Raw genomic sequence first — 16,142 nt, forward strand, 5'->3', positions numbered from 1 at the left:
GAGGCGTCATTACATAGGCATGATTGATTGCATCACTGCCATTGTCAACGGATGCAACCTCCAGCTGCTCACCTCTCAGAGTTGGGGGAGAGGTGGTGTGGGACTGAAAGTTCCAACCCTCTAATCACATAGTTCATTCCTCAGGCTACCAGCCCCCATCCTTAGGTGCTTTCCCAAAGTCACTTCATCAGCTTTAAAGAAAGACACATTTATAGCTTTCATCACTTGGGAAATTCCAAGGGTTTCGGGACCTCTTCCAGGAACAGGGATGAAGGCTAAATATTTTGTATTATATTACTTATTATAAATCACAATATTACAAATATCAGCCTTGGTCAGTCTCTATGTCCGACGATGGAAACCTCCTGCAATACAATGTGAATACAGTGCAAAGGAATAAGAGGTAAAGTTGCACATTTCTCAAGAGATGCAAGATTTCATGAGATCAAGGATGAAAATTGATGTTTGAAAAATATGCCAAAACCATGTATTTGGAAGGATCCAGAAGAGTTAGAACCATTACTATAACAAAATCAACAAGAACGATGACATGATGATTCAAAAGAGAACTGAATGGCAAAGCATTTACTAATGGTTTTGGAGGGAAAATGTTGAAATCTTCATACTTTTGCAAACATTGACCTCAAGTAATTTTTTTTTCCTGAGCACATCATAGAATCCTAACAAATACTTGATGAATAGGTGAAATAGAATAAATCTTATATTTTTCATGTAACAGCTCATTCTAATTATATAACAGCATTGCATATATATTTTTTGGTTACTCCTCACTGAGAATATTTTTTCCATTGATTTTTTTAGAATGGAAGGGAGGGGGAAGAGACACACTGAGAGAGAAACATTGACCTGAAAGAGACACATTGATTGGTTGCTTCCCACAGGCGCCCCAAGTCGGAGTTCAGGATCAAGTCTGCAACCGAGGTTCCTGACCATAATGGGAATCCAACCAGAGACCCTTCAGTCCAAGGATGACGCTCTAACCACTAGCAAAACCAACAAGGGCTGTTTAAACATTTTTCATGTGATCATTTGAATAATTATTCAATCCTCACAACCTTATGAAACAGAAAATTGAAGTACAGATTGGTTAACTAACTTGCCGAAACGTGAACATCTGGTTTCAAACCCTGGCAGTCAGCTCCAGAATCTTTGTGCGTCCTTGTCTCTACCATGTTCTTCTCCCACCTGCAGGGCACTGGATAAGGGCCAATCCCTGTGTTTGGTGTGTGGGATTGACAGCAACCTCCTTGCTAGAGTGAGTTGGACCCTGGAGAGCCAAGCTCAGAGCCCAGGTCCTGCAGCTGCCTCCAATGGAATCTAGCGATGGAGGGGAGCTCTGCCAAGCTCAACACCCAATGGCCTCCCAACACGTCTCCATTAGCTTCTCTGTGCCGAGTGGTGGGAGAGAAGAAGGGGCAGGATTCCTGGATTCTGAGAGCAGAGCCTTACATCAGTGTGGCAATACAGAGAAAAGGTATTTTTTTCAGAATATATAATGCCAGTTTCTCCTAGAAATAAATATATCCCGGTTTTTAATAGGTCTCCTGCCAACGTGGGAGGACTTGGACTGTACGGAATGAAAGTTCTTTGAAAATGGCGGCCTCTGGTGTCATAATCCTAATGGGCCCCCAGCCATGTCCTTTGCCTGACAGTCCCAGAAAGAAAATGAACCGCAGGATGGAGATACGACTGTAATTCGCCATGATGACCATTGGCAGGCTGTGGCTTCAAACGGGCTAGTGAGCATGCGCACAGTTCACCCACTTCCGGTTCACAGTTCACCCACTTCCGGGTTTGGGTAAACTGTGCGCAAGCTCACTAGGACATTTTTGCTCACGTGACCAACTGTGTCTAACCGTCGGTTTCTTAAGGGCCGCCGAGGTGCTGTGGAAGGTTAGCAGTGGGGATTCTGTGGGGTTAGGGAGGTGAAATCAGCTTGGTGGGAGTGATACGGGGGTAGTGGGACGAGCGGTGAGGGTCTGCAGAGTAAGTGATGAGGAGGGGGGATCCTTGGAATGAGTGTTGGGGATCTTAGTGATGGGCGCTGTGCGGTAAGAGGGGGTTTCGAATTGAAGTTGGAAGATTGGCTCGTTAATTTTCATTCCTTGTGTACTTTCTGTATGGATATAAGTATTTTTTTGTAACTTAAATTCCAAGTGTGCTTTAATGACCAGACTTTATATTGTCCCATGAAACTTGTTCATTTGAGGCGCGTCTTAAGGGGCGTTAAGTCCATGTTACTGGGGACATTTGGGGAAGTGATCTGCCGTCCGGGGCACTGAAGAAGGCAGTGATTGATGGGGAGCAGGAGCCTCTGGGATTGGAGGGTTTTGAGGGTCACACTGTGACACACACTGCTGGGGGCAGTGATTAGAGACCTATGAAATGGGTCTTCTGTCCAGTGTGAGTTCTCAAAAGTGTGTGTGTGTGTGTGTGTGTGTGTGTTAAGCACTTGGAACTGCATGGGGAGAACCAGTGCTTGGTGAATCTGAGTGGGACAATGGATGGATGGAGAAGTAGAGATGTCAGAAGAATCGAGTAAAATAAATTCTCCTTTAATAAGAAACCAGGTGAGGCAGGTCAGAGGGCTTCCCTGCAGCCCATCTTAGGGATTCTGTTCCAGCCTCCAGATAACCATCAACTTGGCACTAGGGCTCCTGGGGCGGGGACGGTGATGTCCACAGTGAGGTTGGTGTAGAGAGACTGCAGCTCCTTGGAGAGCAGTGTGTAGACCAGTGAGTTCGCGCCATCTTGTTGCCACCTGCGTTGGATCTCAGCCAGGAAGCCAGGACTGGGGGGAGCAACAGCCATGTGAGCCCAGGGCTCAGGGATGACCCAGAACCGGTCACCCCATTCCAACCCTGACTGACCTCTTGGGACTCTGCTCATGGCTGGAGTCCAGCCCCTCCTCCAGCATGTAGTAGCGGCCAAAGAGTAGATGGGGTCGTGAGAGGAGCATCCCGCTTAGTTCCAGCCTTAGAGGGAAGAGGGCAGAGGCTACATGCCAGTCTCCTCTGATAGGATCCCCACAGCGCAGCCTCTCAGGCCAGGGTGGCCCATGTCCCCCTCAGTCTAGGGCAGCCTGTAGTTTCCACGCCATGGAGGAACCTGCAGCCCTGTGCTAGGCTCCCTAGAGCAGCCCCCCACCTGGCAGCGATGTCTTTGTCCTCACGGTCCCAGCCCCAGTACGTGTTGGGAAAGCCATTTATCTTAAGGAAGTGAGCTGGACGCAGGGCAGACACCCCTCCCAGGTAGCCTTGGTAGGGCAGCCTAGAGATGGCAGGGAGAGTTGGGAACACAAAGAAGTTCAGGTAATAGGCCCTGATCCTTTCCTGGCCAGGATCTCCAAGGTTAATTTCTGGGTTAGCCCTTCTCCCCTCACCCCTGTGATAAGCTCTCCCCCAATCCATAGGATAGCCCTGCAGTTGACTCTGGCATATCCACTCCCTGAATCATCTGACAAGCCCATCTTGTGACCCCAATGATGGCCCCCTTCCTGACCTCTAATTGTCCCCTCCTATCATTCATTCCCATCGTTTGACCTCAGTTAAAAACCTGTTTGCCTACCACTTTATTAAGTGCATCCTGACTCCCTTATTAATAACCAATTCCATCCCCACTTGGCATCCATATCCAAGATGAAGATTCTTCACTGTCTATGAGGTCTTTGCTCAAGACTCCATCCCCTCCCTGCCTCAACCCCCGGGATCAGGGTCTGGATCATACATATGAATAGGGCAAGATTCAGGGAAGAGCAGGGCCTGGCCAACAGTCCCCCTCCCTCCACCTACTTATAGTTGAACGTGTCAATGGCCACAGACACGTGGGCAGGGAAGATGTCACAGATGTAGAGGTTGCGGTTGTCCTCTGGGAGTAGGTTTACATCGTGGAAGAAGACAGTCCCAGTCCTCTTCTTGCATGGCCTCCCAGAACCCCACATTGCGAAGCTTGCCCCGGTTGAAGGCAGTGTTGTTCACCTGGGTGGACAGAGATGCTCAGTGCAGTCCCCACCAGCAGGCAGTGGTGTTCTCTCACCTGTCAGGCCCATCCTTCTCACCTTCTCAAGTCCTGTTCTCCTGCCTGGAACCCCTTATTCCCACTGTGGAGCTGGAAAACCCACACTTGTCCAGAAAGGTACAATGTAAAGGTTACCTCCCCTGGGAAACTTTTCTTGGATCCTCATCCCCTACCATCCTAGGCAGAGTCAGTAACTTCAGCCTCTCAGCTCTCCCTCCTCAGCCATCTTCAAGGTTCTCAAGGATCATCACCTTTAAGAGGTCATCTGAGGGAGGCAGAGGTTAGGAGTGATCAGGGATCACCTGGATCTGTTTCTGTTCTGACCAGACAATGACTGGGTCTGATGCCCAGGAACCATGACAGGGTTTGCCGCTCCTCCTCCTCTTCTTCCTCCATTATCATCATCATCTTCTTTATCACTGCTACCTTAATTGTTACATCATCACTTATTATCATCATGTCCACCATCAACATCCTCATCATCATTACCACTATCTTCATTACCTCAAACACCATCAACATGATCACATTACCTCCATCATCACTATTAGCATCACCATCATCATCACCACCACCACCATCATCACCATCAAAACAATCATTACCATCATCAAAATTACCATCATCATTGTCATCATCATCATCATTGTCATCATCATCATATCACTTATTGAGCGCCTACTATGTGCCAGGCATTGGCTTCACTGCTATACATTCACTATGTTGATCATTTTTCCCCACAACCCAGTAATGTAGGTGTTATCATTTTTGTCTCATGGGGAGAAAACCATGGCACAGATGGTTAAGTTCCCCAAGTTTATTATACATTGTTATTCTGGTAACAGTGGGATGGATAGATGGATGGATACATGGACAGACACATGGTCCTACAATCAGATAACACATGTAGTAATGGACAAGACCAGGATTCAAATAAGCATCTAACTGATTCCAGACCCCTTTAATTTACCCCTTATCTTTATTGCCCAATCTGGCCAGCCCTGGTCTCAGAGAGGTCTCAACTTCATGAAACGGAGTCTTTCCCACAGGCAGCCATTCAAGCTGATCCCAAACTCAACTAGTTAAGACCAAAACTATAGTCCTTGGCTCTGATTGCCCCCAGTTCAAGATCTGTACTCATAAATCCAGTCCCCCAGATATTCTCTAACCCAGACACTCTCTGCTCACAGTGACAACTTCAGCTCTGATTGTTCAAACTCATGCTAAAAGTCCTCTGCCCTCTTGCCCTTCACCCTCCCCATCCCTGCCACACCTGATTCACCACATAGATGGCATAATGCAGTTGCTGGCACTGAAGGAATGGGTGCAGGTGGAAGAGCAGGTGCTGCAGGTGCTGGGCTTGCCCATAGTAGGGTACCACTATTGCTGTGTGGTGCCGTGTCCAGCAGTTGGGTGGCTGGTATTTGCCTTCCAGCTCCACCAGTGGGTTCTTTTCCACCACCTGCTCCATTGTCAAGTTCTCTGGGATCATCACCTTCAAGGGGCCACCTAAGAGAGGGAAAGGCTAGAGATTATCAGGAACCTACCCCAGAAACCCCACACCCCAGTTTTACTGGGTTGAATCATTCCCCACCCCCAAATTCCTATCAACCCAGAACTTCAGAATGTGACCTTATTTGGAAATAGGATCCTCACAGACATAATTGGTTAAAATGTGGTTATACTGGATTAGATTTGGCCCTGAAGCCAATGACTGGTGTCCTTATAAGAAGGTCATGTGTCCCTGGTCAGAGTTCTTCAGTGGTTAGAGCATTGGCCCACACACCAAAGAGTAACAGGTTCAATTTCCAGTTGAGGGCATGTTCCTAGATCATAGGTTTGATCCCTAATCCCAGTCGGGGTGCATGCAGGGGGCAATTAATCCAAGTGTCTCTCTCATATAAATCGCTCTCTCCCTCCCTCCCTCCCTTCCACACTAAAAAAACAATGGAAAAAATATCCCTCAGGTGAGGAGTAAGAAAAAAAAACCTGGGACCACTGCTCAGCTGAGCTCTTCCCAATACTCCTGACCCACATAAACCTTGAGAGTCAATGAATATTTAAAGACACTAAGTTTTGGGGCGATTCCTTGTGATTAAGTAATAGATAACCAACTCTCTCCCCATCACCCCAGCTACCAGGCCCACAGCTTCTGCTTCCAGGTTCTGACCCCTCCTTAGCAATTCCTTGCCAGCTCCCCAAAGCCCCAAGTGGGGTTGGGGCGTACGAGGCCTCCCACAAGCTTACTGATGTAGGGTGAGACAATGGGGCAGTTGGGCAAATCCTCCCTTCTGATGTCCACGTGGTGGATCTGGCTGATGTTTGAGTAGACATCCTGGTGAGGGATTCCTGGAGAGGAGACCTGGACCACAAAGGGCAGCTCTTCTCCCACCTCCGGCTTGTCTGGTGTGAGGAAGTGCAAGGCGGAGGTGAAGCCATGGCGGTAGTGGTTTTCGCAGAGTAATGCCCCATCATCAGCAGTTGTAAGCCCAGAAGTAATAACAGGAGCACTCTCTGCTGTTCCACTCTGGGAAAGAAAGCAGAAGGTAATTCCTCCCATTTTGCAAACCCCTCACTTTTGCACCATGGGTCTCAGTCCCAGTCTTTTGCAGCCATCCTTCCCTGACGGGCTTTGCACACTCCACAGAGGGGAGACCAGAGTGAGACACTTCCCAAGGCCACGTCATCTGTGTGAAAAACCTGTCTTGTGAACGTCTGCAGCCTCATCTCGTCAGCCAGGTTCAACACTTTGGTCACACTGGATGCCAGCTGGACTGCTCCCTTGGTCGGGCAACTCAACCTCCCTAACACTTGATGTCCTTGTCTGTAAAATGAGGCTTATTGCTGGATCGGGCTCATTGTGCCAAGACATGCAATGTGCTTATGTCAGGGTGTGACATGAACTCAACGTTATTCCAGGAATGGTCCAGGTTCTCTCTTATCTCCAGCATTTTTTAAATATGTTTTTATTGATTTAAGAGAGGAAGGAAGAGGGAGAGATAGAAACATTAATGATGAGAGAGAATAATTGATCTGCTGCCTCCTGCACGCCCCCTATTGGGGATCCAGCCTGCAATCCAGGCATGTGCCCTTGACCGGAATCAAACCCAGGACCCTTCAGTCCACAGGCCAACACTCTATCCACTGAGCCAAACCTGCTAGAGCTATCTCCAGCATTTTGCATAGAAGGGACCAGCCCTACTCCTGCTCATTCTGGGTGCCCTTCCCTTCCATGCCACAAGCACCAAGTTGCCCCTAGGGCAGTGATGGCAAACCTGACACGCGTGTCAGCACTGACACGCGTAGCCATTTCTGATGACACGCAGCCGCATGCCGAGGATGAAACATTTGCAACTAGAGTCTTGGAGTTAGTTTTTTCCTCAAAGTGACACACTACCCGAGTTATGCTCAGTTTTTTTTGGTGAAGTTTGACACACCAAGCTCAAAAGGTTGCCCATCACTGCCCTAGGGGCTTCAACAGCCTCAGTATTCCCTTCAACCTCCTCTGATCATTATGGATTGTGACTGCCCATGTCAACCTCCCCCATCAGACTAGGGGCTTGAGGAGAGCAGGTTCAGGATTGACTCATTTCTGGGTCCTCAGCATTTCCCAGCCCAGGAGGCCCCAGGAAATGGATGATGAATGATTGAATGGACGGAGGAATGAATGAATGAATGAATGAATGCAGATAGATCTCTTCTCCACCTGACAGACTCCTACTCATCCTTCAAGAGCCATCACAAATGCTCCTTGTCTTGTCTAAGTCCTTTATTCTCATCTACACTCTGGGCTGTCCTGGTCCCCGGTATCTCTGCTGTCATAGCTCTGGTCACCAGAACTGGAATGATATGTGTCCAGTTTCTCTTCCTCACCATCCTGGGAACCCTGAGAGGGTAGACTTGGGCATGACCCATCTGTGGGTCCCCACCATCACCCATTAAAAAAAGTTGAGCACTCACTTATTTACCCATCTATAGTTACTAAGCATCCAGGCATTATGGTGTGAACCAAGGAAACAACCAGAAACAAAGTCAACAAAAATCTATTCCTCCATGAAACCTACTTTCTGGTGGAAAAGATAAGCAAGAAAATAGATCATTTCGGATAGTAATGAAAACCTATAAATGAAAAGGGTAGAGGAGGAAAAGGAGTAGAGAGTAAAATGATGGGTGGGGGCAGCTATTTCTGCCAGGACAGTTGAGGAGGTAACATTTACACCGAGCCCTGGAGGACAAGGAGGAGGCAGCTGTGGGAAGTGTTCCTGGCAGAGGGAACACAGCAAAGGCCCTGAGGTGGGGAGGGAGGGCATATTGGAAAGAGTAATAAGAACAGAGGTCACAGTGGCCATAGGGCTAGACCAGGAACGGTCTTCCAGGTCACAGTGAGGGACCCTTAAAGTGATACGATCTGACCCACATATTTAAGATTGCTCTAGGACGGTGGATCTCAATGGGGAAATTTTTTTACTGCCTAATCCCACCCCAGGACACCTGACAATGTCTAGACATTTTTTTTATTTTTGATTGTGTATGTGTATAAAGAGATGTTGCTGACATCTGCTGGGTAGAGGCCAGGGATGCTGTTGAACATCCTACAGTATACATGACAGCCCCACCCACACCCAATCAAACCAAAGGACGTCAACAGTGATGAAGTTGAAAAACGGCTCTACAGGCAATGTGATGTTGTTTATCAATGGAGAGGAAGAATGCAACTGTCTCTACCTGTTCACTTCTCTCTTCTCCTCCCCGCCTCTCCCCCTTACCTCTCCCCTCTCTCTCCAAAGAAACTTGGCCTTGAGGCAGGAGGTAATGTCAGCATTGCTTCCGAAGGACCAGGGAGAGTTCTGAATTCCTGCTCTTCCAAAGATCCATTAAAGACAAGGACTGATTCATGGAGACTGAAGGTTTTCCTGTGTCTGTAGCTGAATCCTGGGATCTTTTTCCCTGGGCTTCATGGGCTCCTTCTGATGGATGATGAATCCTGTTTTGATTTACACTTGGAGAGAAAGTGCTGTGTTTACAGTGAAAGCTGGCAATCTTGGGAAAGATGGCAGCAAGTGGGTTGAGTTCAGAAGTCCTGCCTTCCAGGCTCATATCAGGGGATGCCCTTAAGCTGGAAGCAAATGGGTCCCATGGACAGAGAGCAGAATTTGCACTGGTCCATGCTGGTCGCAGTGGTCATTCTGAAGCCAAAGGTGAAGAATATGAATCAATGTGTCAAGAAGCTTACAAAAAGCACTAAAAGGTTACATGCAGGCTGGTGTCTCTGTCATGAAATCAGCGATATATTTTTAGATGAATTAGAAAAGTATCTCGTTGTAGATGCAGGCTCAGGATCCAATCTCAAATGTGGGGCAGAACAGAATGTGATCAGGGATAGAAAATCCTTAAAGCTTGGAGCATTGAGGAAACTACAATTTCAGTAGCAAATTCTCTGTTATGAAACAGGCATACGGAGGAACTTCCTGCTGGTAGAATTTCTCAAGCTTTCCAGCTAGAGAGGCAGCTTACAAAGGAGAGTTGCTTCAGAGAAGCACCCAGGCGTGTGAGTGGCACTTCTGGATCCAGACACCTCCTTTAAGCAAAATGAGAAGGAACTAGACCCTAACAGGTATGGTGGAAATGCACCTTGTTTGTACATAGAAGACGATTGTCAAGAACATCTAAGGAACTTCAGGTGGATTTGGTGCTGTCATTTGGGGGACCAAGATCAGTCTTGGAAATATCCTTATAAGAGTTGGCCCAATATAAGCCTAACCAATGGACACAGACAACAGGGGGTTGAGGACATGAGGGGGACTGGGGGTGGGGGTAATGGGGGAATAAAGACACATATGTAACATCATAATCAATAAAGAAATTAAAAAAAGAGTTGGCCCAGCAGTAATTTGTGGATGTGTTTGCTGGGCTGAAAAGATCAGAGCCCATACTAATTTCTGTTTCCCAGCAGTAAATGAATGGTTCGGGTGTGGAGATCACCTGAGTCGTGCCTCACTGGCCATCTGCAGGAGTTGGGGCGAGTGGGCTGGCGCTGGGACAGGAAAGGCTGCTGCGATGAAAAGCACATTTTGTCTCCTGGTAACAATGGCCCTTCCAACCCCACAGGAAACATGACAGGCATTTTTGAGTCTGAGTTTTGTAGATTTCAACAGATGATTTTGTTACTCATTTTGTAATTCCTCTCTCAATAATATGGATTCTGATTTAAAATGGTGCTACTACATTTCAGGCTTTTGATGGTGAAAGTTTAATTATGAACAATAATTTTTAAAAATAATTTGGTAGCATAATAATGTGATTATGTATGGAAGCATAAGGATTCTTGTTACCTCCTCAAAAAAAAAAATAGGGGAGACTCTTTCACTGTTAAAAGGTGAAATAAGTATAATAAAATCCTACCCACAACCACACAGAACCCTTATGTTCTAACTAGTTTTATGATTTATGAAAAATTATTTTAATAATTTCCTAAATCATAAAAGAGAGGCTAATGGGAAAGTTCATTTATTGGATCAGAAGTACACAAATGAAGTGTATCAGGTATAGTCCCTTGTCCTGGGGAGTGTGGCAGGGTGACGTTACTATTTGCTGAGACTGTGGTCTAGAGCAGGGCCGAATATATCATGGATGTAATTTAAAATTTTCAATTGGCCTCATTTATAAAGTAAAAATAAACAGGCACAATTCATTTCAATGTGACACTAACCCAAAACATAAAAGATATTATCGTTTCAACATGCAATCAAGATAAAACTAGTGAGGTATTTTACATCCTTTTCTCACATAAAATCTTCTCATCTGGTACGTATTTTGCATTTACATTACAGCTCAATTCAGACTAGCTGCAGCTCAAATACCCGTTAGTCATGTGTGGCCAGTGGGCAACATACCGAATAGCAACGCCAGGCCCAGAACAGGAAGCCTTCCCTGATTATGAGCATTAAATGAGATGAAGATAATGAAAGCTTATCGTTTGGTCAATGCACAGTAACTTTCCGTTAACTCATTTATCTCCACAAAGCACTCTGCCAGTAGGTACTGTCATTGTCATCCCCGTTCACAGCTGAGGAATTTGAGATGGTGCGTGGGAGGTGCCAAGCAGTGTCTGGCACAGGCGGGCTGCTCACTCAGTGCTGTTCCCCCACCTCCACTGGCCCCCACCCCCGCCCCCCAAGTCCTCAGCAGCAGCACTTACAACCTCTGGGCTTTATCACCCCTATCTCCCCAACCAGTCCGGAGACAGCCGTGTCTCACAAGACGGGCCTGACACTAAGAAGGAAGCCTCAGGAAATGATTAACAAACGAATGAGTCTAATGACCAAGGTTTAACCCTTTACAACAGAGCACCCCCCCACCCCCCCATCATCCATCACTCTCAATCTTCCCAATCAAGGACCTCCCTGAGTTAGACCCAAGAGGAACTCAGACAATAACACACAGGAGAGGGGGCTTGGATCTGGGGAGGTCCTCCGTGTTTTTTTGGTTTTGGGGGCTTGTGTCCCCGGGAACCCTCCGTTTCACGGGTCTCACCTGTCCTCCATCCAGAGCTCTGCCTTCAACGCCACCGGACAGAAGGCGTGCGCACTGGTTACGGACCACACCTGCGCAGAACCGCTAACCGGATCCATGTCCTGAGCCCGCAGCTCGAGAACCGTAAACCGGACCCTATCCGCTCCCCGCACGCACCCAACTGCCACCCCGCGTGGGTGCGCACCCTGTATCCCCTCGGAACCTGTCCAGCGCAAGCGCTACCTCTCCCTGTTGCAACCCACCCATTTCTCCCCCACCCCGAAGCCTCCCCAACCGCAAACTCTATCATACTCCCAAGAAAGCATGAAATCTGACAACATCCTCTCCGTCTTCGGAATAAACTGCACAGTACACAGCGCGCAAAGGCCCGCTCCCGCTCCCGCTCCCGGCGCAGGCGCAAAGTGGGGCGGACCCGCCTGGAGCCTTCTGAGGGCGGTGGGCGGGGCTAGTGACGTCAGCGCGTGAAGCTCACAGGGAGTTGTAGGCCTAGTTTGTCCGAGAAAAGCGCGCGCTTCGGGCTGAACCGCCGCACGGGCACCTGGGAGTCGTAGGCGGGTAGAGCTGAAGCCTTCTGGGAGTTGCAGTCTGGTTACCCACTTCCGCGTTTTCTGGGAGCCTGGACCTACCAGCGCGGGTTCTGCTCTGGTGAGTGACGGGCTGGACTCGGCCCTTTGTCTCGCTGCCAAGTAGAAGTTGGTGGTCTCCATGTTTCTCTCCCACGCATTCCGGTAGTCATGCCTGCAGAGATCGCTCTCCTCTCCGTGATCCCCCAATGCCCGTCTCCCGGCGACCCGCTTTAGACTCAGCAGCCTGGTCTGACGCTTGTTTCCACCACCCAAGCTGGGTGCCGTTCGAGGGCACTCTCCTCTGTCCCGGTTACCGCCGCCTAGAGGAGGCACCAGACCCAGCCCAGGGTTCAGGAAAGACTTCCAGAGCAAAGGACCTCAACTCTCCTATGCTCAAATGAGATTCCAGATTCGCTGCCTTAAACCTAACCCTCTCACAGTTTCTTTTTCCCCCCCCCATTCTTCCCCATCCCTCACCTCTTACCCACTAAATGGTCCTTCCAATTGTTCAAGCCAAAACCTTGGAGTTGTCCCGAGTCCTCTGTGTCTCTCATCCACTTCTCTCCCCCAACCATGTCTTGTGAGTCCCATCTGCTCTGTTTCCAGAAGAGATCCAGAGGCCGACCACTTCTCTCTACTTGCACTGCCTCCCTCTTCTCCGAGCCCCCATTGTTGCCCACCTGGATCATTGCAGGAGCCTCCTCACTGGTCTGCGCTCGCCACTCTCCACCCTCCGCCCTGTCTTCACACACAGCAGTCTGAGGGATCTTGTTAAAACATAAATCACTCCAGCCAGCCTGTGTGGCGCAGTGGTTGAGCATTAACCTATGAACCAGGAGGTCAAGGTTAGATTCCCGGTCAGGAATTGTGCCCATGTTGTGGGCTCCATCCCCAGTAGGGGGCGTGCAGGAGGCAGCTGATCAACTATTCTCTCTCATCATTGATGTTTCTAACTCTCCCTCTCTGAAATATATATATCTACCTATCACTCTACAGCTTAAGACCATCCAGTGATTCCTATCTCATTAAGAGAAAACCCAAGCTTCTCATCCTGACAACCTCCAAGGCCCTGACCCTCTCCTGTTCAGCTACAACACACTCTCCAACCAACTGAACACAGACAGGCCGGACCCTTCAGGTCCTTTGCATTTGTTATTAACTCCAGAACATTCTTCCATCCTGAGCAAATGCCTGACTCCTTCTTGTCCTTCTGGCTTCATCTCAGATGACAATTCCTTCATATCACTCATTATTTTTCAAGTATGGAGGTTATTTCTTGCTTATCTGTGTGTTGGTTCCTCCACTAGAACTGAGTGCCTGCAACCTTTCCTGTTTGTTCACTGCTGTGACCCCAGTACCTAGGATCCACTGAGCTGGTATTTGTTGAATGAATTAATGGATGGATGGATGGATGGATGGATGGATGGGTGAGTGAAAGCTTCATCTGAGATGTGAAGGTGCTTGGCCTGCACAGCGCTGAGGGAAATGTTCCAGACAATGGGTTTACTCTGGGCGCTACCCAGGCAGCCTCCCTGGAGGGAACAACCCAACAATTCAAAACCCACCTGAAATCTACCTCCCTTCTCTTCTAGTCCAGGAGAAGCGGAAACAAAGCATCGACATGGTCACAGGTGAACCAGATGTAGGAGTTTCAGGTATGGACTTTGTCATCAACGTGTTCAAGAAAATAGATGCTAAAAAGAAAATAGATGCTAAAATGGGGGTTTTCGCTGTCAAACTGGAACACATAAAAGAAGAACCAGGCAGAATGGAATGACTGGTACCAACCAGGCTTACCCTCCTGCTGTGAACAACTATCAAACCAGGTATAACTTGCTTGGCCACTCACTCTGCCTTGCTGCAGGTGTAGCTCATCCTCCCAACCCTGATGACCAACACCAACACCGATCCCCCCACCAGCCACCCAGCTGTGTGCCCAAGAGGCAACAGCTTCCCTGGGAACTTCCTGTGAGCTTCCCCTTTCGACTTCCACGTTGGCAGCTGGACACCTTGGCTTTTCATATTCTAGGCCGGCTCTCTCCTGTCCACCACACCTGTGCTTCAGGTGAGCTGCTCCATGACGCTCTCTCTCACCCTCCTGCTCCCTCCAGAACAGAACCACCTGGCTCCTGGCACATAGTCTAAGGTGGTCTGGGTTTCTAATAAATCCCGTCTTCTCATAGTTCTCTGGATGGCTGTCTCTCGGATTGCACTGCGTCTGATGCGCAATGACAAATGGCACAGACTACAATGTAGACCCTGGGTAGTCTTCTCCTCCAGGTATATTTACTGTGGCCTGTAGCAGGTCAGTCACTGCGATCCCATCAGGGATTGAGGGAATTCAAAACCCAGCTGCCATCCCTATGTGGTCTCATCTATTTCCACACCAAGGTCCTCGGTCATCTCCTGCAGGTTTGGCCTGGTCTTCAGGGCATAGGAGGACCGTGGAATGTGTTGGCCTCTTCCATAAATGAGAAGAAGATGTAGACGATTCTACAGTAAACCCATAAGTTTCAGGATGAGAGAAGGTCAGAGAATGAGGATACACAGGCACCATGTCCTACACCGTGTCCCCAGTCCTCATACCTGCAGCTTCTACCCTATATCCTTCTCTATGTTGTACCCCATTGAAGACCAGGGACCATGTCCCACAGCCCTGTTACCCTACACACACACACACACACACACACACACACACACAGAGCAGGGGCAACAGCAACAGCCTGGGTTTGGGGGGGCCAAGCCCAGGGCCCCTGACATCACGGATCAGTCTTTTCTCTCTGGCGACCAGGGGCAGCGGCCGAGAAGCAGACATCTAGGGCTCTTTCCGGGTTGGCCTTCCCCCCAACACCTCCCCCTCTCAGGAGCTCCCTTCTCCCCAGGGACAACCAGGAAGTAAAGGCTGACTGAGCATTTCACCCTAGGTCTGGTGACAACCTGTCAGGATGGCCCCTTTCCATCCCACTCCGCCCTCATGTCACCTGTCCCAGGTTCATCCCCATGCGCCCTCAGAGAATGGATGGAATGTGGTCTCTCTCCGATTTCCCAGTATTCTTGGGACATCTCTCTGGGAGCAGGGGGATCTGGAAGCCAGGACCTACCTGACACCAAATCCTCTCTCCGTTCTGGCCCAGAGACCAGCTCCGGTCACACAAGAAGCCTCATGAAGGGATGGCTGAACTCATACTCATCCCAAGGGGCCCCTGATGGGCAGAGGCTAGAACAAACCAGTGGCCATGATCCAGCTGCAGATGCGAGTGTGCTGGTTTGTGGGTTTCTGGTGTCGATTTCAGTTTAGAAATCTACTGAACTGGGGTGTGGTTGCCATGGTTCCTGCACTCACACCTTCTAACGTCTAAACAGTTCTTTCAGCCACAAAAGGCGTCCCATTTTTACTGCCTTTATTGACTCTCCCTCTGCTTACCCCACTCACTTGAGCTGAAGAAGTGGCCTTGGCACACTGCCAGGCAAAGAAAAAGATCACAGATCATGTTTTCCGTTGTCCAGAGCTTCGTGACAGTACAAGAAAGGGTTTAAAAGCAAAATAATGGGGAGGAAGTAAGGGAAGGGCAGGAGTCTGACAGGTTTTCTGGAGGGGGTGAGGGTAGAGTCAGCCCTGAGGGGCAAGGGACCCAGTGACCTCTAGAAATGCATTGTGTCTCTGAAGCTGTCTCCTCTTCCCTGGGATGAGGAAGGTTCCAGGGGGAGACTGAGGAGGAGTTTGGCGGCACCTCTGTCTTGTAGGACAGAATGTGACCAGCCTCATTCCCCAGCCTTACCTCCACAGGAGACAGGTCAAGGTTCAGCCTCCAGGGGACCATCCATCCAGTGGGGGAGCTCTTGGCCAGAGGGTTGGCGCTGTCCGTGGTCCTGGAGCACACCTAGGCTCAGTTCTTCCCCTGACCCCAACTCACAAGGCCAAGGTCCCTGGCCTTAGGCCAGCAGGGCACCTAGGTCCAAGGGGCTTTGGAAAGGCTGGGTTCCTCTTGGGAAGGAAAAGTCAGG

The 16,142-nt window shown here is 49.1% G+C and overlaps 1 protein-coding gene across 1 annotated transcript; it reads right to left on the reverse strand.

Moving 5' to 3' along the window:
• Positions 1-2,658: 2,658 nt before the first annotated feature.
• Positions 2,659-11,154, reverse strand: LOC307116137 (beta-1,4-galactosyltransferase 3-like; the record flags this gene model as incomplete). The annotated part of the gene is given in 8 exon segments (XM_079799813.1): positions 2,659-2,812; positions 2,892-2,996; positions 3,169-3,291; positions 3,813-3,917; positions 3,919-3,998; positions 5,312-5,547; positions 6,286-6,563; positions 8,805-11,154. Coding segments are annotated over 8 exon segments (1,137 nt in total). The 5' UTR covers positions 8,861-11,154.
• Between the last annotated feature and the right edge of the window lie 4,988 nt (positions 11,155-16,142).

The sequence above is a fragment of the Cnephaeus nilssonii genome (assembly GCF_951640355.1).
Source record: "Cnephaeus nilssonii genome assembly, chromosome: 20".
NCBI lineage: Eukaryota > Metazoa > Chordata > Mammalia > Chiroptera > Vespertilionidae > Cnephaeus > Cnephaeus nilssonii.